The sequence below is a fragment of the Equus quagga genome, chromosome 14, assembly GCF_021613505.1.
Source record: "Equus quagga isolate Etosha38 chromosome 14, UCLA_HA_Equagga_1.0, whole genome shotgun sequence".
Lineage (NCBI taxonomy): Eukaryota > Metazoa > Chordata > Mammalia > Perissodactyla > Equidae > Equus > Equus quagga.
The window spans coordinates 32,371,973-32,399,298 of record NC_060280.1 but is presented as its reverse complement, the minus strand read 5'-3'; the positions used below and the strand labels follow the sequence as shown (position 1 = coordinate 32,399,298).

The 27,326-nt window shown below is 40.0% G+C and overlaps 1 protein-coding gene across 2 annotated transcripts in view; it reads left to right on the top strand.

The window, feature by feature from the left end:
- The first annotated feature begins 7,095 nt into the window (after positions 1-7,095).
- GAB2 (GRB2 associated binding protein 2) overlaps positions 7,096-27,326 on the top strand; it is a 74,087-nt gene continuing 53,856 nt past the window's right edge. Inside the window, exons 1-2 of one of the 2 annotated variants that reach the window (XM_046686151.1) lie at positions 7,096-7,113; positions 21,926-22,226. In XM_046686151.1, coding sequence (XP_046542107.1) covers positions 21,965-22,226 — 262 coding nt within the window. In that variant the 5' untranslated portion in view covers positions 7,096-7,113; positions 21,926-21,964. Of the gene's footprint in view, positions 7,114-8,192; positions 8,310-21,925; positions 22,227-27,326 lie in introns of those variants that run through there. The other variant, XM_046686150.1, reaches the window with a different exon arrangement.

The following is a 27,326-nucleotide window of genomic DNA, read 5'->3' as shown; positions in this document are numbered from 1 at the left end:
CCAATGAGAGAAGCCTTTGTCCTAGAGGAAAAGAAACAGTTTGACTGTATTCATGGGCATTATTTGTCTACCCTCCCGCCAACTTTGTCCTGGTTTTCCCTGGTAACCTTTGCTTAATTCAGTGCTTTAAATACAACTTAGAGCATTTAAGGACATGAGAGGGAAGTCCCTCAATGGAATGACCTTTGTTTCTCCGAAATGCAGACGGTTGGCAACAGCTCTTTTGTTGTTTTGTCGGCAGGAGAGGTAATTCCACTAATGGATTCCCTGAGCCCTCTGCAGAAAAATTGACCTGGTCTTTGGGGAATCAATCTCTTAGAATTCAGTCAGTGTAATCACTGGCACAAAGCTCTTTGGTTTCCCAGATGTGACCGTCTCCCTCTCACACTTGTCAAATTCATTTTACCCCTTTGTATTTGACGCAGTAGAGGCAAAGATTCGGTAGAGTGCACTATGATAGGCTTGTCAGAGAGAGAGGGCTGTGGTTCTCTTCCCCACCAGAAGTCCTAACACAGGCCACCTACTTACTCAAGCTGGAAATCTTGGAGTCTGTCTTTATTCTTCCTTCTCCATATCCCCCATATTCAGTCCATCATCAAGGTCAGTCATTTCAGCCTCTGAAATGTGTCTTTAATATATATGTCCTTTGCCACTGTCCTGGTTAAAATCACCATTATTTCTTGAGCAGCTTTCTGTTTGGGCTCCCTACTCATGCTCTTTCCACCTTCATTCCATTACCACAATCTAGACTGATCTTTAAGAAATGTAAGTATGAAAAAATGTAAAACCATTCAGTGGTCTCATGTTCTGTTTAGTTTAAAATACGGAAGTATATGGATTAAAACGTGAAAGTTCCCTTACACTCTTATATCCCCACTATCGTCCACAGGGAACCATTGGTAAGAGTTTGGAATGCTTTTCTAAGGATTTGTAAGACACTCTGTGTGTGTGTGTACGTACTATATATGTATACTATATATACACAAATATATGTGGTGGTATACATATATGTGTGTCCATAAACATACAGGGTTTTTAATGTAAATAGGATCAAACTACATTGTTCTGAAGCTTGTTTCTTCAGTTGCTACTGTATCAATTTATTTCATTATGCCCCTACTGAGGGATCTCATTCTATTTAAGATAAAATCTACACTTCATAAAATGGCCTGCAAGCCTCCATTGTGATCTGTCCCTGCCTTTTCTTTGTGCCTTTGTCCGCTTTGCTCACTATGCTCCAGCCATGATCTGCTGTCAGGTCCTCCTATGAGCTAAGCTTTCTTCCTCAGGGCCTTTGCACATGGTGTTCCCTCTGCTTGTTTGCTCCTCTAGATACATGACAGTGGTTCTCACATGATGGACAGGGTCCTTGAAAAGACACGCACACACACCAAGCATTACTTATGCGCTAAGTGTCTTGCATGTATTTATACTTTTAAAAAAATGTAGATATTGTGATTAATAAAATGAGTTGATGAATTCATCGTAGCTTTTATTAATAAATACTAAGAAGTATATTATTATTCAATGAGGAATTCTCAAATTTTTAATTTTACATTAATATTTTATATTGAGAACCACTGACCTACAGAAAATCCATAAAACTCAGCATATGAAGCCTGTCTTAAAATAGCCCCAAATCATTTTTCTAGCCTTGCTTTCAGTGATTTCCTTTCCATACTGCATTTCATCCTCCTTTCTTCAGCTTCACCAGACGTAGCTTTACTATTTGATATACCAAGCCTTTTCTTACAAGGTCACAAATACCTAATGAGAGGGATATGTTTGGAGAGATGCGTCCTTAGGTGATTTTGTCATTGTGTGAACCTCATAGAGTGCACTGTTGGGGAACAAAATTTGCCACCCCACAATGTGTCTCTTTGACAGGAGGATTATTTAGGCTGACTATTTTTAAGAAACAAAAGACTCAAAGTTTTTCTTGTTATCTCCCCCTTCACTGCCTAAAAGAATTCAGATTAAAAAAACCTGTCTCAGGAAGTGAGCTATCACCTTAGTATAACATGAACTAGTTGGTAGACAGGGATGGACCTAGAAAAGCCTGTGTGACGGACTCCCCTGTGTGTTCTTCTGTTTCCACGTGGCCAAACACTTGTTTTCCAAATGTCTGCTCCTTTTCACCTACCTGAGACTTGCCTTCCTTCCCTTTCAAGTCCCTGACTCTTCTCTCCCCTAGCATCTTCTTTTGTCTTTAACTGAGAATGATATTTAAGGTGGTGGCTTCAACCATTTTGGCGAGTTACGCAGTTTTCCTGGGTTTCTCCCATGTGTACATGTGATTGAACGTTTGTTTTTCTCCTGTTAATCTGTCTCATGTCAGTGTAATTCTTAGAATAGCCAGAGGAACCTAGAAGAGTGGAGGAAAATTTCTTTCTCCCCTACAGTACTTACATAAACCTGGATGGTATAGCCTACTACACACCTAGGCTATATGGTACTAATCTTATGGGACCACTATCATATATGCCGTCCGTCATTAACCAAGACGTCATTATGTGGTGCATGACTCTATAGTTACTACTCCTGGTCAGATTCTAGATTCCGTATTTCTGAATTCACCTACTTCCTAAAATTTATTTGTAACCCCAAATCAATACAGCTCTTTCATGGTCAGTCACAGACATGTGCATGTACAGAGAAATGAGAGATTTGCGTACCCCACACACATGTTCACAGCTGAGTGGAACAAAGCCACACTTACCTTCTTATTTCAGCTCTCATACGGTGAACTAGTGCCCTTTTCTCTATTTGATGCCATGTTTTTCACATTTCTGTGCTTTTTGTTGGTGATTTTGCTGTTTAGAATGGCCCCCAAGGAGAGTGCTGAACTGTTTAGACCGTGTTCCTAAGCACAAGAAGATTGTGACGTGACTTATGGAGAAAATACATGTGTTAGATAAGCTTCATTCGAACTTGAGTTACAGTGCTATTGGCTGCGAGTTCACTATCAGTGAATCAACAATATATATTATGTAAGGTGTCTTTACACAGAAACAAACATAAAACAAGAGTATCTATTGATTGGTTGACAAAAATATTGTGACCAGAGGCTTCTAGGAACCTAACCCTGTATTTCCCCCTAGGAAAAATGACTCAGTGTTTGCTAATTCGGTGTTTGTGGTGACTTTATAGACCATAACTACTGTGAATTATGAGAGTCAACTGTACTCATATTGCTGTCTTTTCCTGAAAATTTACCCCTTCAGCATTTTTTCTTCAACCAGCAAAAACTCTTATCCTTCAAGACGCAAACCCTGGTCACCTGTGCTATGCAGCTTTGCCTGACTCCTGCCAAGCAGAGTGGTTCCTGTTCATGCCACTATTAGAGCACTGACCTCAGCGTATCAAGTTACCTGTGTACTGTGACTGTCCTTTCCATAGCTCATGATGTCCTAAAGGACCTGGCACTAATAGGTTTGATAAATGTTGAATGAATGATTGGAAGGAGGAAGCGGGGAAGGGGAGTAGATATAATGGAAAAGAAATGGAAAGTGAAGGACACAGAAACTGGATTGAATAATGACTATGACAAGAGCATGTGGAAAGGATCCCTGCGTTACTCTTGTGGTAACAAACTGATTCTGGGTCTCAGTATAGGTCACATGCTTAAAACCTGTGTTAATTAGATAGTGACCTAAATTGCCTTAAATGAGAAGAGTTTATTGAGCCACCTAAGCCAAAAAGGGGAAGACTTGGCTTCAAGATCAACTTGATTTAGTACTCACATTTCATCAGGATCTGTCTTTTTAATTTTGCTCTCTTTGGGTTGGCTGTTCTCAGACTGCAAATGGTTGTCCCTGCAACTTAAGGCTCCTGTCATCACAACCTTCTGTCCAGTGAAAGAGCCCGCTTTGACTAGCACAAACAAAAGTCCTGGAGTTGAATTTTAATGACTTTTTGATCACATGCACTTGGCTGAACCAATCACTGGATGAAATGCATTAATTGGCTTAATCCAGGCTGCATATGCTTAATCCATGATCTACCCTCTGAAGCCTAGGATCGGAGTCAGTTTCACGTAGAAGACATGTTTTTCTAAGTGATCTTTTGTGTTTATGGTATGGTTATGTGTACCATCTCACCCAGGATAGAGATCATTAGAATCCTGGAAGTGTTACATTAGCAGGTCATCTCACGGAAAGGTTTTTGTTTGTTTTTACCAAAAGAGGAGCAAATAGATATTCTGTCCTTTTGTTCCTTTGGTATATCTTTCATTGAAGAGTTGTGTAGTGTATAACATGTATCAAGCACTGTGCTAAGTTCCGGAGATGAAAAAGCCCCTACCCTCAGAATGTAGTGGTCTTGTGGTGAGATAAAGTTCATTCTGCATCCTAGGAACAAATAAGGTTCATTGGAGTCAGAGGAAAGCTTTATGACTCAGGAGCATATAATTGTGCTGCCCTCTCTAAGGGATTTGGATTTGAGAAGTGGAAATAATTTTGGACTAGGAGCTGAGACCTAAATTATAATCCCTCTGTTGTCATTGCCAGCGATCTTTGAGCTTGACCTTTCGTAAACGCTGTGGCCAGTGTTTCTCAAAGTGTAGTCAGCAGTTCATCTGCATTAGCTTCTCCTCAAGTTCTTTCTGGACCCTAACCCTGGCCCACTGGACCAGAAGATCCGGAGCTGTCATCTCTGCAAATCGTTTAACCTCAATGAATCTCATTTTCCTCGTCTGTAAAAAGGAAATCATATTTGCCTTGCAGCATTGGTTTGAGGATTAAATGTGGTAATGGATAAAAAGCACATGACCTGTTAGTGGGAGCTCAGCAAGTACCATTTTGTTTCCTCCCTCAGAGTATAAAATCACTATGGTTCAGAGTATTTGAAGGATTCCTACAGGAGGATGGCAAGAAACCCTTCTTTTTTTTAAAGATTGACACCTGAGCTAACAACTGTTGCCAATCTTTTCTTTTTCTTTCTCCCCAAAGTTCCCCAGTACATAGTTGTATCTTCTAGTTGTGGGTCCTTCTAGTTTTGCTATGTGGTATGCCACCTCAACATGGCTTGACGAGCAGCTCTAGGTCCGCACCAAGGATCTGAACTGCTGAAACCCTGGGCCGCCAAAGTGGAGTGCACAAACTTAACCACTTAGCTATGGGCCCATCCTCACAAGAAGCCCTTCTGACTCAGGAAGTGTTCTCCAGAAATGTGTGACTGTGTTTTTTTTTTTTTGATCGAGGTTATGATAGTTTACAACATTGTGAAATCTCAGTTGTACATTATTATTTGTCAGTCATCTTATAGGTGTGCCCCTTCACCCTTTGTGCCCACCCCCCACCCCACTTCCCTCTGGTAACCACTAATCTGTTCTCTTTGTCCATGTGTTTGTTTTTCTTCCACATATTAGTGGAGTCATACAGAGTTTGTCTTTCTCTATCTGGCTTATTTCACTTAACATAATACCCTCAAGGTCCATCCATGTTGTTGTGAATGAGTGTGAATGAGACGATTTTATCATTTTTTATGGCTGAGTAGTATTCCATTATATATATATATATATAATATATATACCATATCTTCTTTATCCAGTCATCAGTCACTGGGCACTTAGGTTGTTTCCACCTCTTTATTATTGTGAATAATGCTGCAATTAACACAGGGGTGCATGAGTCTCTTTGAATTGCTGATTTCAAGTTCTTTGGATAGATACCCAGTAGTGGGGTGGCTGGGTCATATGGTATTTCTATTTTTAATTTTTTGAAAAATCTCCATACTGTTTTCCATAGTGGCTGCACCAGTTTGCATTCCCACAAGCAGTATATGAGGGTTCCTTTTTCTCCACAAGCTCTCCGATATTTGTTATCTTTTGTCTTCGCTATTATAGCCATTCTAACAGGTGTAAGGTGATATCTTAGTGTAGTTTTGATTTGCATTTCCCTGATGATCAGTGATGATGAGGATCTTTTTTTTTAAAGATTTTATTTTTTTCCTTTTTTCCCCAAAGCCCCCCAGTACACAGTTGTATATTCTTCGTTGTGGGTCCTTCTAGTTGTGGCATGTGGGATGCTGCCCCAGTGTGGCCCGATGAGCAGTGCCATGTCCGCGCCCAGGATTCGAACCAACGAAACACTGGGCCGCCTGCAGCAGAGCGTGCGAACTTAACCACTCGGCCACGGGGTCAGCCCTGACGATGAGCATCTTTTCATGTGTCTGTTGGCCATCCTTGTATCTTCTTTGGGGAAGTGTCTGTTCATATCCCCTGCCCATTTTTTGATCGGGTTCTTTGATTTTTTTGTTGTTGTGTGAGTTCTTTATATATTATGAAGGTTAACCCTTTGTCAGATATATGATTTGCAAGTATTTTTTCCCAGTTGGTGAGTTGTCTTTTTGTTTCAATCCTGTTTTCCCTTGCCTTGTAGAAGCTCTTTAGTCTGATGAAGTCACACTTGTTTATTCTTTCTATTGTTTCCCTTGTCCAAGAAGACATGGTGTCTGAAAAGATCCTTTAAAGACTGATGTCAAAGAGTGCACTGCCTATATTTTCTTCCAGAAGTCTTATGGTTTCAGGTCTTACCTTTAAGTCTTTGACCCGTTTTGAGTTTATTTTTGTGAATGGTGTAAGAGAATGGTCTATGTTCATTCTTTTACATGTGGCTGTCCAGTTTTCCCAACACCATTTGTTGAAGAGACTTTCCTTTCTCCATTGTATGTTCTCAGCTCCTTTGTCAAAGATTAGCTATCCATAGATGTGTGGTTTTATTTCTGGACTTTTAATTCTGTTCCATTGATCTGTGCGCCTGTTTTTGTACCAGTACCATGCTGTTTTGATTACTATAGCTTTGTAGTATGTTTTGAAGTCAGGGATTGTGATGCCTCCAGCTTTGTTCTTTTTTTCTCAGGATTGCTTTAGCAATTCAGGGTCTTTTGTTGCCCTGAAATGTGTGACTTTTACATGATCCACTGGACTCTCTTATTGTTTGCTCTTAACTGTCACAGGACGTAAGATCAGCCTAGTGTACCTCATGCTGCTGTGTATTGTGCTATAGTTGTACATCATGGTACTCAACAAGTCAGATCAAATTCTTCTGTCTTTGTGATTGTTTGACCTGGAACTCAAATCACATCATCACCTGGGAGTTTCACTAAGAGAAGGTGAGTGTGAGTGTGTGTGTATGATTTTTTTTTTACATATAAAACAGAGTTTTTTGAAAATGCAAGTATTATGTTTTCAATATCTCTAACAAATAAGTTCAATTTATTGATATCATCCAGTAACTTCAGTTAGAGTCTGATTAACTATAATCCTCACTTGACAGAATCTTCTTGGTTTGTTGGCAGTTTGGGCTTTACTCTCATCAGAAGGAGAAAAGTTAAAAGGACACGCCCATTTCTAGGAGTTACACAAAATTCTCTTCCAAGAAATATCGTGACCCTTCTACTTTAGTTGCAAGGCATGTGAGATTTGGTATCTGGAAAGATGATTTGAGGCTTTGAGAAGTCCTTAGTCATCAAAGAGAAGTTCTGTTATCTTTGGTATAATACCTAAGGCAGATCAGAAGATTTTGGAGTTTTAGAAATATTTTCAACTGTCAAGGCTGAAACTAAAAGGGAGTGCTAGTTAATACTTGGCTTTTTAGAACAAATCCCTCTGTCCCAAGAATCTGAGTAATCTGATTGAATGAGGTGTTACCATATCAGATTTTCTTGGTTAAAAATACATAAGGCTCTCAAGGTTGGAAGAGACCTTAATACGTCTTCTGTCTACTCACCCAGTGCTTGAATCCCCTCTTCAGTTTCCTTCCCCACTCCTAGCCTACGCGAGGGGTCAGCAAGCAAATCTTGGCCACCATCTCTTTTTCTAAATAGTTTCATTGGAACACAGCCACTCTCATTTGCTTACAAATTGTCTATGACTTCTGCCATGCCACTATAGATTTGAGTAGTTGTGACAGACTATGTGGACTGCAAAGCCTGAAATATTTGCTCTCTGCCCTTTACAGAGAAAGTTTGCTGACCCCTGGCCTAAGCTATCTCCTCTGCAGTATCTCCAATGCTGAGTTACTTCAGCTTGCAAGGGACCTGCTTTGGACCACTGTTAGAAAATTCTTACTTATACTGAGCCAAAATCTGCTCTTTTGTAGCATGCCCCTGCTGGCACTGGTTCAACTTGAGTATGTGGGATCACCAAAAAGCAATCAAATTGCTTTCCCATGTGTCAGCCCCTAATATGTTAGAACATCACAATCATGACTCCAGGCAGAACCTCACCGAATCCTGGTACCGTAGGATTTCAAGTCCCTTCATCACCACCAGAAGTGAACACAACACTCTCGCGTGATCTGGCCAAGGTAAAGCTAAATTGGGGCCCACCTAAGTTTTCCAGGTGCCAAGAACAATAAGAAGTCATGGCCTCATTCTACATGCTTGGAGACCTTGGAATCTGACCCAAAGAACAGAGATAGGGTCGTGTGGAACATGCACTCTGTTCAACAGTTAGGATGATGCAACTTCCGGGTCATGTGTACCCACAGTGCACGTCTGTGGTCTAGGTGGTTGTGAAATGGTTTGTTTTTTAACTGGATTTGGGTACAAAAGGAAAACAGTCACTTCTATTTCATCAGAGAAGGTGGTAGCACTCTCTTAATCATAGACACAAATGGAAGGTTCTAACTTTCTTAAGAGTAGGCTCTATGCCATATACTTCTTTAAGCCCCATTGCTGAGTAAAGTGACTTGCTTTGTCTTTTCCTCTCTGTCTTGTTGCCATCTTCTCTCGCTATTGCAGACTATTGCGACAGCTTCCTAAATAGTTTTCCTGCCTCTTGTTTTTCCTTTCTCTGGTTGTTCTTCCTCATTCTGCTAATTAAGAGCACAACAATAGTTATCATTTCTCTGCTCATCTGTACTCTGCAGCAACTCCCTTTACCCATAAAGGAGAGAGAAAACTTCTTAGATTGGCATTGAAGGCTTTCCAGGACCATCAAACTCTTCCTTTCCTCTCCTCTTCCACATTCAAAAGAAACTATTCCACATTCTCTGAACTTGTCTTATATTTTCCCATACCCAGGCCTCCTTGATCATACTGTGTGCTCTATAAGAAATGTCCCCGGGCCGGACAGGTGACGCAGTGGTTAAGTGCACACATTCCGCTTCTCAGTGGCCCGGGGTTCACCAGTTCGGATCCCGGGTGCAGACATGGCACTGCTTGGCACGCCATGCTGTGGTAGGCGTCCCACATGTAAAGTAGAGGAAGATAGGCATGGATGTTAGCTCAGGGCCAGTCTTCCTCAGCAAAAAGAGGAAGATTGGCAGCAGTTAGCTCAGAGCTAATCTTGCTCAAAAAACAAACAAACAAGAAATGTCCCTTTATCATTCCTTCCCAAAACCATATATCAAACCCTACCTTCTTCATTGTTCATATTTATTTTCATATTTTTCTTTCTCTCTCTCTCTGCTCCTCTCTTCCACTCTCCCTAAAAGTTTGAGATTCCTTGCTTTAGTAGTCTAATAGCATGTATTTCTCTTTTAATGGTACTTCTAAAAATCTGCTTTTTATCTTAGGGATATGTGTTCATGTCTTATCTTCCCACAACACTGTAAACATTTTAAGTTACTTGAAAGGACTATTTGAGTCTTGCCTCTTTTGTTTATCCCTCAAAGTATTAGCAGAATCTGTGCTTGTTTTACCGAATACTGTAGAAGGAGCTCATTGATTTGGCATGAGCAGTGAAGTAGCAGGAAGAGTTCAATGGGAATAGACAGTTTTGAATCTGAGATACTGGAAGGATAGTGATGCCTTTAACCAAAAGAGGTGGAACTCGGAGGAGCTGCTGATGTCTGGTATAGGGCAAGAAGAAGGACAAAATAATGCCTCCTTGATGGTATAGTAGGAAAACACTGAATTGGAAATCTGGGGGTCTTTTATAATGATAAATCTTTTCCCAATTACATGATCTCAGAATGTCCTTGGGCTGCTTTAGATTGAATAACTATGCACTTGGCACCTATCATGCAGAGTTTGGTCATAGGTGCTTTCACATTTATTAATTTTACTTAATTCTCAAAGCAATATTATTAGTTTTGTGTTTCATTCCTCTTATATATTTGGTTATTGAGGCTTAGAGAGAAGTTAAGAAATTTGTCCAAGATTATAGAGCAAGAGCTAGGACTATAATTCAGGTCTTTTCACTCTAATCTCAAACTTTTCTCATCACACTCTGCATCATCTATCTTATTCTGCTTTCCTTATTTCTCTGCATTTGTGCCCCTTGGTTTGAATTTTTGTTCATCTGAATTAATAGTGTTTCTTCTGCCTGGCTGGGCTATACCGATAATTAGGCAAAAAGTGATAGCCTTTTTCCTTCTTCATCTTGTCTATTTGACCTTTTTAAATGACTTAATGTAATTTATTATTGAAACCAGAAAAAGGTAGTTTCATGAGATATTTAAGCATGAGTATACTTGTATTTTAATGAGATTTGGCTAATTTACTTAGTTCAGTAAATGAGAGTTCTTACAGCAAAGAAGGAAGGCCCTGTGTGAGGTTCTGGGGATGAGGAAGATAAGATCCTCTCTTCTGAAAGAGCTCTGGATGTTGGTGAAGGATGATCAAAAATGGTGACATGACAGAATAGCATTCAAGTATAAGCAAAACTTCGGAGAGTTTAAAAAGGGAGGAAGATTGGGAGGCTTTTCAGACAGAGGGAAATTGAGTGTGGAGGTGGAAAAGCACCAGACGTGTTTAGGAAACTGAAAATTTTAGTTGGTTTGAATGGTAACAAAGTATATATATAAATAAAGGAGTAGAGATGAGATGGAAAGGTAGATCTGAGCTAGATTGTGAAGGCCTTCAAACTAAGTTAGAACCCGAGAGTGCATCAACAGGTGGAATAGATAAACAAAATATGGTGTATATATACAGTGGGCTATTATTCAGCCTTTAAAAGGAAGTGAAATTCTGACATAAGATACAATGTGGATTAATGTTGAAGATATCATGCTAAGTGAAATAAGCCAGTCACAAAAGGACAAAAATTGTATGATTCCACATATAAGTGGTCAGATTCGTAGAGACAGACGGTAGAATGGTGATTTTCAAGGACTGGGGTGTGGGGGACGTGGGGTATTAGTGTTTAAAGGATATAGAATTTCAGTTGGAGAAGATGAAAAAGTTCCAGAGAAGGATGGTATTGATGGCTGTACAACAATGTGAATGTACTTAATGCCACAGAATTGGATACTTGACGTGGTTAAAATGGTAAATTTTATTTATGATTTACCACACTGAAAATGAGTAAAAATTTTTTAGTTAATAGCTAAGCCATAGAATTTGGACTTTGCTGTGCAGGTGATGGAAAGCCATTAAATTTTTGGATAGTGGGGGGGCGTAACATGATCAGAGCTTTGCTCTGATTAAACTGGAACATTAAACTGGAAGCATTTCTAAGTATTAAGATAACTGGTTAGGAAGCTATGACAATAGTCTAGATTATAGGTAACAAGTACTGGAAATAAGGAGTGCAGAAAGGCAGGCAGGATGTGGGCTATTATGAATAGTGTTGCGACGAACATACGTATACATGTATTTTGGTGAATATATGTACACAATTTTTTTGGGTGTGTACCTAGGATAGAATTTCAGGGTCCTGGGATGTGAGTATGTTCAGCTGTGGTAGATAGTGCCATTGTTTTCCAAAGTGGTTTTAACAAATTACACTGCTACTAACAGGGAATGAGAGTTTCAGTTTCTCCATATTCTTCCCAGTACTTAACTATTGTCAGTTTTTCTCATTATAACCATTCTGATGGTTGTGTAGTGGTGTTAATTTTCATTTCCCTAATGACTAATGAATTTGAGATCCTTTTATGTGGTTATTGCCACTTAGATGTCTTCTTTTGTGTAATGCCTATTCAAATCTTTTTTTCCATTTTTCTGTTGAGTGGTCTTTTTCTTGCTTATTTGTAGGAGTTTTTTTATATGTTCTGAATATGAGTTCTTCATTAGATATATGTATTACAAATATCTCACTCTCTTAGCTTGGTTTTTCATCCTCTTAATCATGCCTGTTGATGACCAGGAATTAAGTTTAATGTAGTACAATTGATTACTTTGTGTCTTGTATTAGTACTTTGGTGTATTCAAGAAATCTTTGCCTACCCCAAAGTCATGAAGATATTTTCCTCTAAATGTTTTATTGTTTTATCTTTAACATTTGAGCTTATAATGATCTGAAATTAAGTTTCACAAATGGCATGAAATAAGGATCAAGAATCTTTCTTTTCTCATAATTATTGAATTTACCTAGCACCACTTATTGAAAACATGATTCTTTTCTCCATGGCACTTCAGTATCATCTTTTTCATAAATCTAGTGATGATGTATGTATGAGTCCGTTTCTGGATTCTTCTGTTCCCTTGGCCTATTAGTCCTTTTTGGTTTTTTTTGAGGAAGATTATCCCTGAGCTAACATCCACTGCCAATCCTCCTCTTTTTGCTGAGGAAGACTGGCCCTGAGCTAATATCTGTGCCCATCTTCCTCTAACTTTATATGTGGGACGCCTGCCACAGCATGGCTTGACAAGCAGTGTTTTGGTCCGCACCCAGGATTTGAACTGGCTAACCCTGGGCTGCCAAAGTGGAATGTGCAAACTTAACCGCTGTGCCACAGGGCCAGCCCCCTATTAGTCTATCTTTTAGGCTCTGCTTCTAGTCTTCTAAATAGACACGGCTTTCCTCCTAGTGGTTACCATTGGTTACACTCACCAAGCCCTGGAGGTGGAAAGTAGAATGTATTAATTATTTATTACAGCCTAACAAATGATCCCAAAACTTACTGGCTTAAAACAATAAATACTTATTATTTTACATGGTTTCTGTGAGCAAGGAATTCAGGAGCAGTGTAGCTTGGTGGATTTGGCTCAGGATCTCTCATGAAATTGCAGTCAAAAAGTCACCTAAGGCATGACTGGGCTGAAGGATCTGCTTCTAAGAATGGCTTATTTACATGGCTGGAAGGAGGCCTTAGTTCCTCACCAGGTGCACTCCTCCTTAGTGCTGCTTGAATGTCCTTACAACATGGCAGCTGATCCAAAGGAGAGCAAGAAAGAAGCTGCAGTCTCTTTTATGACTTAGCCTTGGAAGTCACACACTGTCATTTATGCAATATCCTGTCGGTCGTCCTTATTCAGAATGGGAGGGGACTACATAAGGCTATACTAGGAAGTCAGACTCGTTGGGGGCTATCTTGGGGGCTGGCTACTATACAGAAAAATAGGAGAAGGTAGCTGGCACCTTATTTATATGTTTTTTTTCCTCTGGGGATTTTTATTCCCCAGGGCAGAGAATCATGCCTGCCTTTATAGCCAAGATTTCCTAGAGCTGACATGTAATTTGGTAGGTTCAGAAATACTCATGACTCAGTTCACTCCATTTTGTCCCCTCATGCTCAGGAGGCTGAACTCTGAAGTTTATTCATATTTTCACAGTGTGATTCCTTATGAACCTATCTCCATCCCTGAGTGGGAAAGATTGAGAACAACTGGGTCCAGTTATAATCATTAGCCAACTATTAACAACCTTTCTCTCCATAATCTTTACTTCTCAGAGAAATATTCTTCTTCTCCTTAAGGTTTTCTTTAAATACATTTCCTACCTATGAACATTCTAGTTCTCTTGTGGATCAGGGTTTTTTTTAATGAAACTTTTTATTTTGAGGTAATTTTAGATTCACATGTAGTTGAAAAATAATACAGGAGATCCCATGTACCCCCTACCAAGTTTCCTCCCAGTGGTAACATCTTCCAAGACTATACTACAGGGTCACAACAAGGATGTCAATATTGACACAGTCAAGATCCAGAACATTTCCATCACCACAAGGATCTCTCATCCTGCCCTTTTATAACAACACCCACTTTTTTTTTCTTTTTTTGGAAGATTAGCTCTGAGCTAACTGCTGCCAATCCTTCTCTTTTTGCTGAAGAAGACTGGCCCTGAGCTAACATCCATGCCCATCTTCCTCTACTTTATATGTGGGATGCCTACCACAGCATGGTGTGCCAAGCAGTGCCATGTCTGCCCCCAGGATCTGAACCAGCAAACCCTGGGCCACTGAATTGGAACTTGTGTCCTTAACTGTTGTGCCACTGGGCCGGCCCCAACAACACCCACTTCTGTCCCACTCCAGCACCCTCCTTAACCACTGATAACCACTAATCTGCTGTCCATTCCTAAGTTCTATCATTTCAAGAATGTTAGGTAAGTAGAATCATACAGAATGTAAACTTTTGGGATTGGTTTTGTTCATTCAGCATAAATCCTTAGATATCCATTCAGGATTTTGCATGCTTCAATACTTTGTTTCTTTTTTATTGCTGAGTAGTATTCTATGATATGGATGTACCACAGTTTATTTAACCATTCACCCATTGAAAGACATCTAGATTTTTCCAGTTTGGGGCTATTGTAAATAAAACTCACATTAACATTCTCGTACGAGTTTTTGTATGAATGTGAATCTTCATTTCTCTGGGACAGATTCCCAGGAGTGCAATTGCTGGGTCATATACAGTAGTAGTTGAATGTTTAGTTTTTAAAGAAACTGCCAAACTGTTTTCCAAAGTGGCTGTATAATTTTAGATTCTCCCCAGCAATGTTTGAGTGACCCATTTTCTCTGCCTCAATGCCAGCTTTTTGTGTTATTACAATTTTTTTTCAATTTTAACTATTCTGAGAGGTTTGTGATAATATCTCCATTGTGGTTTTAGTTTGTGTTTCCTGAATGGCTAATGATGTTGAACATCTTTTTATGTGCTTATTTGCCATCTGTATATCCTCTTCAGTGAAATGTCTCCTCATGTCTTTTGCCCATGTCCTAATTGGATTGTTTCTTTTCTTTAACTGTTGAGTGATGAGAGTTCTTTATATGTTCTAGATACTATCCTTTGTCAAATATGTGGCTTGCAAATATTTTCTCCCACTCTATAGCTTGTCTTTTTATCCTCTTAACAAAGTCTTTTGCAGAGGAAAAGTTTTAAATTTCAATGAAGTCTAATTTATAAGCTTTTCCTTTTAGGGCTTATGCTTTTGGTGTCATCCGAAAAACTCTTTGCCTAGTCCTAGATCCCAAAGATTACCTCCAGTTATTTTTCTAAATGTTTTATAGTTTTACATTTAAGTCCATGATTCATTGTGAGTTAGTTTTTGTATAAGATGTGAGACTTAGATTGGGGTTCATTTTTTTCCCCCTTTGGGTGCCCAGTTGTTTCAGCACCATTTGTTGAAAGGGCCACCTTTCCATTGCATTGCTTTTTCACCTTTGTCCGAAGTCAGTTGGGCCTATTTGTGTGGGTCTATTTCTGAGTTTTATGTTCTATTCCATTGTTCCACGTGTGTGTCCCTCTGTAGCTATATAATAATTATTGAAGAACGGTGGACTGATTCCTCCTGACTTTTGTCTTTTCAAAATTGTTTTAACTTTTGTACTTTCTTTGCCTTTCCATATACATTTTAGAATAATTTTGTCTACATCTATAAAAACTGTTGCTGGGGGCGCCGGTCCCAGGGCTGAGTGATTAAGTTCACACCATCTGCTTCAGCGGCCTGGGGTTTCACTGATTCAGATCTTGGGTGCAGACGTGGTCTTGTTCCTCAGGCCATGCTGAGGTGGTTTCCCACATAGCAGAACCAGAAGGACCTACAACTAGAATATACACCTATGTACTGGGAGGGCTTTGGGGAGAAGAAGGGGAAAGGTGAAGAAAAAAAAGATTGGCAACAGATGTTAGCTCAGGTGCCAATCTTTGGGGGGAAAAAAACTCTTGCTAGGATTTTGGTAGAAATTGTGTTAAACCTAAACATCAGTTTGGAGAGATATACTATGTTGAATCTTCCAGTACATGAACATGGATACCTCTTCATTTAGGTTTTTTAAATTTCTTTGATCAGCATTGCATAGCTTTCAGCATACATGTCCTGTACATATTTTGTTAGATTTATACCTATTTCATTTTTTAAATGTGATTATAAATGGCATTGTATTTTTATTTTCTATGTCCGCCTGTTCATTTGCTAGTATGTAGAAGCAAATTGATTTTTTTGTGTTCATCTTGTATCCTGTGAGCCTGCTGGACTCACTTCTTATTCCCAGGAGGTTTTTTCTAAATTCCTTGGGATTTTCTATGTGGATAATCATGTATTCTGCAAATAAGGACAATGTTTTTCCTTTCTTTCCAAACTTTTTTATCTTTTAGGTCCATTTCTTGCTTTATTGCCCTGACTAGAACACTATGTTGAGTAAGAGTGGTAATAGCAGACATCCTTGCCTTGTTCCTGATCTTAGGGTGGGAAACATTTAGCCTTTCAGTACTAAGTATAATGTTGGTGTGGGTCTTTTGTTGATGCTCTTTATCAAATGGAGGATGTTCCCCCTCTCTTCCTATTTTTTTGAGAGGTTTTATTTTGAATGGGTGTTAAATTTCATCAAATATTTTTTCTGCATTGATTAATATGACCGTGTGGTCTTTCTTCTTTAGCTTATTAATATGGTGGATTACATTGATTGATTTTTAAATATTGAATCAGTTTTACATCCTTGGAATAAAACCCACTTGGTCATGGTATATAATTCTTTTTATATCTTGCTGAATTCTATTTGTTTTTCACATGTAAATCCATGATCCATTTTGAGTTAATTTTTGCCAGAGATTTTGTGTAGATATAAGAACAGTCCTGAAGAAGCTTTCTCCTTAATAACATATTCAGGACTCATGTTCCCATATTTTTCTTGCATTATGTGTCAGTAAACCAACAGCAATTTTTCATTTCCGTATCATGGGACACATTCAAGCTGAAGCTCCCAGATCTTCATATAAATATTTATTACAAGGTCACTGCACTTATCAGAATGAAGGGAACAAGATGCTAAAGAACTCATGTCATAAAGAATCCACAGCATGGGGCCGGCCCAGTGGCGCAGTGGTTAAGTGTGCACATTCCACTTCTCAGCAGCCCGGGGTTCGCCGGTTCGGATCCCGGATGCGGACATGGCACTGCTTGGCAAAAGCCCTGCTGTGGTAGGCGTCCCACGTATAAAGTAGAGGAAGATGGGCATGGATGTTAGCTCAGGGCCAGTCTTCCTCAGCAAAAAGAGGAGAATTGGCAGTAGTTAGCTCAGGGCTAATCTTCCTCAAAAAAAAAAAAAAAAAAGGAATCCACAGCATACCTTTATCTTTCTTACTCTCTTTTTTGTAATCTTCTTGCTGTCCTCCTTTCCTACTTCATATTGTGAAAGCTTACTTATATTGTTGAGTTGTATTTATTAATCTGAATAAATTAACATACTGATTGCATGAAAAGAAAAGTCAACAGATCTTTACTGAGTTCCTGTATAGGCTAGGCACTCTGCCAAGTAACTGTTAGCGACACAGGACCCCAACCTCAAGATGCTCAGAGCTTGAAGAGGAGGAAGACATGTAAGCGATTGAAATGCCAAAGTTGAGAGAAGAAATGCCAAAGAAAGCACAGGGCATTAAGGGAACATAAGACAGGAGCACTACCTGGGGAAGTTAGCTCTACCTGGGAAGTTAGTAAAGGCCATCCAGGAGAAGCAATACTTAAGCTGGCACTGAGAGGACATAGGAATTTTCCAGATAGACATGGTGAGGTGAAAGGCATTCCAGGAAGAAGGAACAGCTTGTGCAAAGACATGAAGTTATGCAGTTATGTGGCACATTTAGAGAATAATAAGTAATTTGTTACGCACCTCTAAGTTCTGTAAGACTAGGAATTCATGCTGAATTCTCAACATCTAGAATAATGCCTGTAGCATAGTAAGTACTAAATAAATAAATGTTGGATGGAAGGGTGGAAGGAAGGAAAGACAGAGAAAAGGAGGAAACATAAATGAGGCCAGAGAGATAAGAAAGGTTCTCTTATCTCTGTGATCAGAGAGAGAAAGATAAAGTGATAAAAGAGCCTTGCTTAGCAACATTTAGCAAATATCTACCATGGCGATACAAAGAAGAAGAGGAGATGTTCATAGTCTACTTGGGAAGAAACAACAAATACAAAAATGCCTGTAATATGTTGTAAAAAAATGACTTGCCATGAAAAGTACATAAAAAGTGTTATGAAATTTCAGAGGAAGTAAAGGTCCATTTCAGCTGAAGCAATCAGAGAAGTTGTCATTGGAGCTAGACTCTTTGGGGTTGCTTAAACTTGGTTCTAAATTGTTGGGTTTCTAAAGAAATTTGCATGGAGTTGGAGAGAAGGTGTTATGGCAGAAGAAGGATGTGAATTTGGGACTAAACTGGACAACCTTGCCTGCTCTGTCATACATTTATCAGCATTTTATAGGTAGCCATTTATCAGCCTCTGCCACCTCCTTGGAAGCAGATCCTGACAGACTCTGATGTTATGTGTAGCAAACACCTTTTTCTTGTTTATGAGGGTATCTCTGTGTGTGTTTATGCTTGTACCTGCACACCAGTGATTTGGAGACAGCTCTTTCTACAGAGACTAGCACTGAAGGGGATACATAAACTGAAACACAAGCAAAACTATTAACAATATATTTTTAAAATATAATTTGCTCCCCACACACTTACATGTATATGCATGCACCTACAGCATGCGCGCACACACACACAAGCACACACACAGTTCTATAAGCAGTGGCCTGGGCGAGGTTTTAGGTGATTATAAATAAATAGTACTTATTTTTATTTTTCTTAGCTCTATCCTGTCTGGCTATACCTTAATCTTCATTTCGGTCTAAAGCTTATTAGGCACCTAATAATAACTTATTAGGTTATTATCTCCCCATAACCTACTAGATGCTGTAAAGAGTTCATGTAAGAAAATGATTCATTAACTAATCCAATACGTATTTATTGGTAACCAGCTATTCTAAACACTGAGGATGCAACATGGGGTAAAAACAACGAATCCTTGCCCTCGTGGAGTTTACATTCTGGGAGGTGGGTGCAGATAACTAACAAAAATGTGGTATTTTAGATGATGTCAGTGCTAGTGAGACAGGTATAGCAGAGTAAGGAGGAAAGAGAATGTGAGGGTTGGGTGGTGAGGAATGGCCTCTGCAATAATGTGATATTTGAATAGAGACTTGAGTGAAAGGATAAGCAATAGAACTATCTGGGGAAGGAGTATTCCAGGCAGAGGGAACAACTAATGCAAAGACCGTGAGGTGGGAATTTGTCTGGCCAGGGTTTAAGACCAGTGTGGCTGGAGCAGAATGGTCAAGGCAGAGGGTGGCAGGAGATGAGGAGAGAGATATGAGATGAGAGACTGTCACATCAGGCCCATTGGCCATTGTGAGGACTGACTTTTACTCTGAGTGACATGGAAAACCATTGGAGCTTTTGCACGTAGAAGTGACATGTTCTGATTTACATCTGGCTTTTCTGGCTTCTGTGTTGAGAGGAGATGGCAGAGTGAAAGGCTGGAAGCATGAAGACTACAAAATGACCAAGTAAATAACAATGGAGGTGCAGAGAAATGGTCTGATTGTAGGCATATTTTGAACTGTTTGAACCAACAAGATTTTCTGATGGATTAGGTGTGGAATGTGAAAGAAAGGAGTCAACAATGACACAAGATTTTTGGTCTGAGCGACTAGAAGGCTGGAGTTGCTATAAACTAAAATGGGAAAGATTGCAGGGAGAACAGGTTTGGAGGATATCAAGAGCTCAGTTTGGGGCACATTAAGTTTGAGATGCTTGTTAGTGAAGAGTTAAATATTAGTCTGTGGAGTTCAATAGATGGGTCTAGGCTGGAGATATAAATTTGGGAATTGCAGAGTTAGATGGCTTTAAAGCTGTGAAACTGAATTAAATAACCTAGGGAGTGGATATAGAAAGAGGAGAGAAAGAGTCTGAGAACTGAGCACTGGGGCATTCCGATGTTTAGAGATCAGGGAGATGAGAAGGAACCAGCACTGGAGTTGGAAAAAGAGGCCAAGGGGATAGGAGAAAAATTCAGAGTGAACACTAAAGCCAAATGAAGAAAGTGCTTCAAAGAGAACGGAATAGTAAACTGTTATCAGATGTTGCTGAGAGATCAAGTAAGGCCCCAGAGTAGTTTCAGCAGCTCTGAACTCTTTGGGACCTTTGTTGAGTTATTTTAGTGGTGGTGGTGGTGTCAGGAGGATGAGCAGCCTGATTAGATTGCTTTCAAAAACAGAATGGGAGGAGAAGACACCAAGATTAGTAGTACAGAAAACTCTTTGAGGTTTTACTGTAAAGAGTAGAAAAACTGGGCCATAGTTCGAGGGGAATGTGGGGTCAAGTCAAGCTTTTAATTTTTTTTCTAAGATGCGAGAAATTGATGTCCTGATGGGAATGATCCTAGTAGAGAGGGAAAATGCAGTGATTCCAGAGGAGGGGAGAGTTGTTAAAGTGATGTCCCCATGTTGGTGAGAGGGGAAGAAGGTTGGCTTTAGATTGGATGAGCTGTCCATGTTCCCTAGTAACAGAGTTCTTTGCTACAGATACAGGCAGGTTGGTAAACGTGGAGATGGAGCATGTGTAAATTCTCTTCTGATTGTTTATATTTTCTCATGAAATAAGAAACAAAGGAGTAGAAGTGTTGGAGATTTAAAAAGAGAGTTCAGATATTGTTGCCAAAGAGCAGGACAAAGACATAGGCTAGGTAAGTGTAGTAGGATTGTCGGGCAGCACAGGGCCCCCTTGATTTAAAGTGAGACCAGTCCACATAGTTGTATGATTTTCTCCAGCTATGTACAGCTGTGTGGGAACAGGCAGAGCCTCAGGCTTAGCCAGAAGTTGTGGTTTTCCCAGATAAATAAGAAGAATTGAGAAAGAAGCAAGGAAGTGATTATAATGAACGGTCTCAGCAGTAAAGTTGGGTAGAGGGACATGAGGACAGGGATAGAAGGTGAGAGAGAAAAGATGGTAGGGTTAATGGTCCTAGTGGGGTTTGAAGAATTACAATAATCAAACCCTTGGCATTTGTAGTGCTTTAGGGTTGTATACAAAGTGCTTTGGGTGGATTTGCATAATAAAAACCCTATAAGGTAGGTAGGTGGTGGTGGTGATGTTGATTCTCATTATATAAATGGGGCAAGATCCAAAGAGGTAAATGACTTAATCTAAAATCACGCAGCAAGTCGATGGAAAAGCATAGACTCAAGCCAAGACTCTCTATTATATGTAACATCTTTTTACCACTTTGTGTGGTGGCTGCTCACAGATTGCTGCCCTTTTGAAGAGATGGAACATAGAAGACAACATAGAGAACACGCAATCAAGTGTTGAATTCTGTAGTGTGGAATGATATAAGGAGTTTATTCATCCAGTAATACACACTGAGCGCTTAGTATGTGCAAGGCTCTATTATAAGTACTAGGAATATAGCAGTAAATGAGACAGGAAAAAAAATCCTAAAATTATGTGCTTCAGAGGAGTTTTAGGAGGGTTTCTCTGTGATTCTAACAAGGCATCATAATTTGGTAAAAAAGCACATTGTACTTTTTAGGGTACTTGTTTTTTGCTACTTACTGTGACATTGTTGCTTCAGCTCACCATGTCTTAGTGGAAGTCCCCATCTGTAAACTGAGATGTTATGGTTTTGCAAGTTCCAGCCTGCCTAAAAGTACTATAAATTTGAGCCTGTATTCTAGCCTAATGGAATAGTTGCTTTAAAGTGTTTTAGTCCTCATCTGACTTCCTGATCTAAAAAGTGGCAATGCCACGCCTCATTTCATAATGATAAGACCCTGTTTCCATAGTGAAATGCTGCACTAACAAGCATTCGAAAATACTCCATTTTTGAAACTCTGGGGCAATATGGAAGGGAGATAGAGGCCATATTCAGCCTGCAGGTGCAACAGTTCCCTCCTTAACCTGATTAAGATATCTGAGGACCTGTTAAAAGCTTTGAAATAGCTAATGACTTTTTTCCCTCCTTTTACTACTTCCTCTTCAGGCCTGGAAGAAACGCTGGTTTATCCTGCGGAGTGGCCGGATGAGTGGTGACCCAGATGTTCTGGAATACTACAAGAATGATCACTCCAAGAAGCCCCTGCGGATCATCAACCTGAACTTCTGTGAGCAGGTGGATGCAGGCCTGACCTTCAACAAGAAGGAGCTGCAGGATAGTTTTGTGTTTGACATCAAGACCAGCGAGCGCACCTTCTACCTGGTGGCCGAGACAGAGGAGGACATGAATAAGTGGGTCCAGAGCATCTGCCAGATCTGTGGCTTCAATCAGGCTGAGGAGAGCACAGGTACGAGAACAGACATGGACCTTTCTCAGAAGGGGCGAGGTGCTTCCTGGAGGAGGCTTAGCAGTAGGGGCTGAGATGAAGCCTTCAGATTCCTTGAGCAAGGAGAGCAGGCTGCAGCTAAAAGCTTTCCTCTTTGGCAGAGGAGTAAAAGGCAAAGAGTAAGAGTGTGAAGACATTGGCCAAATATTAGAGGGACCCTTGACCCTAATTATGTCAAATGCGAAACAAAGATGTTGGGGTTGTGAGGAAGCTAAAAGTACCTTGTGCTAAAGGTGGTTTCTTCAGGGTCCTCAGCACCATCCCACTTCTCAGCCCTGCACTTTTCTCCCCTTCCCTCTGCTGTCTAGCACTCTGTGCCCTGTTTCCTGTTACAGGGCAGCTCGCCCCTTGATCCCTTCTCTGGCCCATCTCTGTCTGTTCTAGCCCACCTATTTCACACTATCCTGCTCAGTGACACTTGCCACTTGCCACTTTTGTTTGTTTGCTTGGGCTCCTTTGTGATTATTATTGATGTATAATTGCATGTTCATTTATATGCACGGGGGGGGGCAGGTAAAGAAGGGGAAATACTGATTTATGTTTGTGTTTTGTTAACCTTCATAAAAGAGTAGCTCAGCTTTTTGAAATGAGTTTTAAATTGCCAAAATGCTGTCTGACATTTCTTTGGACTCATCCCCAACTGTGGGATGATTGAGGAGCAGGTTTTTTTAGAGGCAGGAGGAGAGCCTAAATGAATAGTTCTTAAACCTGGTTGCACATCAGAATTAAAGAGGAGCATTTAAAAAATATTGATGCCAAGGACCCATAACAAATCAGTTAACTAAGAATCTCTGAGTGTGGGACCAAGGCATTAGCATCTTTTAAAAGCTTCACTCTGAGTAGCAAGGGTGCAGGTCTCAGGAACCATTTTCTGTAAATATTTGAAGGCCACATATAGTCTCTGTTTCATGTTCCTGTTTAAAAAAAAAATTTACAATCCTTTAAAAATATAAAAACTGTTCTTAACTCATCAGCAAATTAACATCATCCGGGAACCTGTTAGAAATGCAAATTCTGGGACCCTACCCTAGACTTAGTGAATCCGAAACTCTAGGGGTACATTCAAGCAATCTGTGTTTTAACGTGCCAGGTGATTCTGATGCACGGTTAAGTTTGAGAACCACTGGTCTAGACTCTTGGTACTCAGAGTGCGGTTTGTGGAAGAGCAGCATCGCTTCTCCTCGGAAGTTGTTGGAAAGGCTCAGGACTACTGCTCAGACCTACAGAATCGGAATCTGCATATTTGTAAAACTTCTTATTTTGAAGTAATTTTAGACTTCCAGGAGGGTTGCAGAATTGTACAGCAAGTTCCCATATACCTTTCCCTCAGCTTTCCCTAAGGGTACCATCTTACTTAACCATGGTATGGTTATCAAAACAGACGTTACCGTTGATCGGTATACTACTGTTAACTAAACTACAGTTTATTTGGATGTCGCATGTCTTTCACCAATGTCTTTATTCTGTTCAGAATTCAAACCAGGATACCATATCCGATTCAGTAGTCATGTCTCTGAGTCTCCACCAATCTGGAACAGTTTCCCAGTCTGTCTTGTCTTTTTTTGACCTCGACACTTTCACAGAGTAGTACCTGTTGGCCATTTGAATGTCTTCTTTGGAAAAATGTCTGTTCCGGTCATTGGCTCATTTTTTAATCAAGTTATTTGATTTTTTGCTATTCAGTTGTGTGCGTTCCTTATATATTTTGGATATTAATCCCTATCAAATATATGGTTTGCAAATATTTTTTCCCCTTCCATAGGTTCCCTTTTCAGCTTGTTGATGGCTACTTTTTCTGTCAGAAGCTTTTTAGTTTGATATAGCCCTACTTGTTCATTTTTGCTTTTGTTGCTTGTGTTTTTGGTGTCATACCCAAAAAATCATTGCCAAGACCAATGTCAAGGAGCCTTTTCCCTATGTTTTCTTTTAGGTGTTTTATGATTTCAGGTCTTACATTTAAGTCTTTATAATATATTTTGAGTTATTTTTTGTGAGTGGTGTAAGATAGGGATCTAATTTCATTCTTGTCCATGTGGCTGTCCAGTTTTCCCAGCACCCTTTGTTGTAGAAACTGTCTTTTCTGCATTGAGTATTCTTGGCTCCCTTGTCAAATATTAGTTGACTGTATATGCATGGGTTTATTTCTGGGCCCTTGATTCTATTCCATTGATCTATATATCTCTTTTTATGCCAGTACCATGCTGATTTGATTACTATTGCTTTGTAATGTAGTTTGAAATCAGGAAGTGTGATGCCTCCAACTTTGTTGTTCTTTCTCAGGATTGCTTTGGCTATTTGAGATCTTTTGTGGCTCCATATGAATTTTAGGATTTCTTTTTCTATTTCTGTAAACAATACCATTGGAATCTTGATAAAGAGTGCATTCAATCTGTAGATGGCTTTAAGTAGCAAGGACGTTTTAACAGTATTAATTCTTCCAATCCATGAACATGGGATATCTTTCCATTTATTTGCGTCAAAGTTCTTAATTTTTGAACCAGGGGCCCCACATTTTCACTTCATGCCACGCCCTGCAATTGTGTAGCCAGTCATAGCTAGACTAGATGTCCTGCGCTAGGAATTCTGTCATTTTTATCTTCCTTGAAGAAGGATTATGAGCCCCCATTTTACTCTTAATTTCTTTGGTGTCATCTTTGCTTCCTGTGTGGAATTTCTAATTTTCCCCAAATCTTTGTCATTTGTAGGCCTCTTGAATTTTGTTTTTGTTTTTACCTTTATTTTATTCCTAGTGAAGGAATAAAATACTCATTGCAAAAAGAAACAGGGGCCGGCCCCATTGCCAAGTGGTTAAGTTCCCATGCTCCACTGCGGCAGCCCAGGGTTTCGCCAGTTCGGATCCTGGGCCCAGACGTGGCACCACTCCTCAGGCCATGTTGAGGCAGCATCCCACATGCCACAACTAGAAGGACCCACAACTAAAAATACACAACTATGTACGGGGAGGGGAGGGCTTTGGGGAGAAAAAGGAAAAATAAAATCTTAAAAAAAAAATAAAGAAATAGGTCCAGTGACTACCTCAGCTTTTTAGGAAATAGGTAGGGTTAGGGATAAAAGTAACCAGAAGTCAAATTGCATTTAATTGAATTATTTTCTTGTGGGATTAGAGGTGTTCCTACCAAGAAAAACATACCCTTGAGATGTAGCAAAAATTCCTCTTGGTGCAAATATCTTTTTTCTTAATCACATATTTAAAAAATAGTTATTATCTGAACGTTTCCTCTTACTAGATAGGATTTAAGTCTAATTCAAATACGAATATGTAGAACCACATTCTCTGCTTGCTTTCTTTGGAAGGAAGATTCGTTTGTTCATTAACACATTGTTCATTCACTCACTCATTCAGCAAACCTTTATTGAGCACATATTCTGTGCCAGTCCCTGTCATAACCACGGAGGCTACGAAAATGAACGAGAGGGTTTCAGTGCTCAGACATCATAGTCTAGTAGAGGGGACAAACGTGTAAGCAGACAGTCACAGGGGAGTGCTGTAACAGGCACCACCAGGGGTGGAGAAACCAGCCCAGGAACCACCAGCTGAGGGAGGGAAGGAGAGGAGCGGAGGCAGTAAGGAGGTGACGGATAATCCAGTCAGTATTTTTTCAGCAGCTTTGTCTATTGAAGGATATATTCCCTTAAACCTTTAACTTCTTTTTGTAAGGGGATTATTTTTTTTAGGTGTCTAGTGATTTAACTACTAGAGCAAGGATATTAGTTGTCTGTGATAGAGGTTTAGGAATCTTTGTGAGATCTTGCTGATGAAGACAGCAGGCTTTTCTTCTCTCTCATAAGAGAATCTGGTATGTTAAAAGACGCAGCCTCCTAGTGGGGTTGTGTTTTAATTTAGAGGCTTTCTTAAAAGTGGATTATATTTATAAAACCCTCAGGTAAGGAATTAGAGCTTAATCACCCAAGTCAGTGTTGTTGTTGTTGTTTTTTTTAGCAGAGAGAGTCTGAGGAAAAGCAGGAAGGAAGTTAACATTTGACTACCTACTTAGCTTAAGTACCTTGTTTCATTTAATCACTTTATCAACTGTGCTTCAGTTTTTTTTCAAATAATGAAACGGAGTGCTTTTTCTTCTCTGCCTAGCACTCCGGGACTAAAGCTCTTCTCAGTCTACACCCCTGCCTTGACTGGGTTCAGACAAGCTGTCCAACTCTCATCTGACCCTGGAACCCCTCCTCAGTGCAACACTGGTCTCCTTTGCTGGGGCCTGTGAGCACAATCCAGTCACCTGGGTATTAGTGTCAGCACCTGCCTTACTTATGTAAGGAGCTCTATGTACTGGTACCTAACCCTCACCGGCCACAAAAAGAAATAATAACAGCTATTTTTTGAGCGTCTACTCTACAAAAAGTAGGAACTTTATGTAAGTTCCTTCTAAAACCTCATGGTAATCTTTTGAGGTAGTTAAGATTTTGACCCAAGGTCACACAGCTAGAAAATTGCAGAGCCAGGATTCTTGTCTAACCTGATTCTCACTTCGCATTATAATATGCTTTCTCTTTGTCCCTGATCCTCTGAAGTATTAACGTCTGTCAGCATCAAACCTAGCTATTTTTGCCAGTTTGGACAGTAGGTGTTGGACTGGAAGCACTCCCTGACTCTTTCCCCAGGGTCGCACAGCTGGCTCAGGTTTCCTCACTTCAGCAACCCATATTGCTCAAATCCTCAGGCTGGAGTCTTCCCAGTTTACTAACTTCTAGGGCTTGAATCCAGTTATCAGGCTCCACTGGTGAGTCTGTAGGCTCGGAGCGAGGATGCCTGAGTTCAAATCACAACTCTGAGATTATGCGACAAGTCACTTGGTTGAAGTCTTAGTTTCCTTTGTTGAATAGGAATAAAATTCTCTTCTCTCCCGATGCTTCTGCTTCTCTATGAATTCATCAAGACAGACCTTAGCTGGCAGCACCTCAAGTTTCATATTTCCCAACGGATTATTCACTTGTGTTATATGTGGAGGTATCTCCTGGAGCTGTGCAATGCAGTATCCCTGCTTGCTGCTTGGTCCTATAGAAATTTCTTCCTATAGGGAGCCTCCC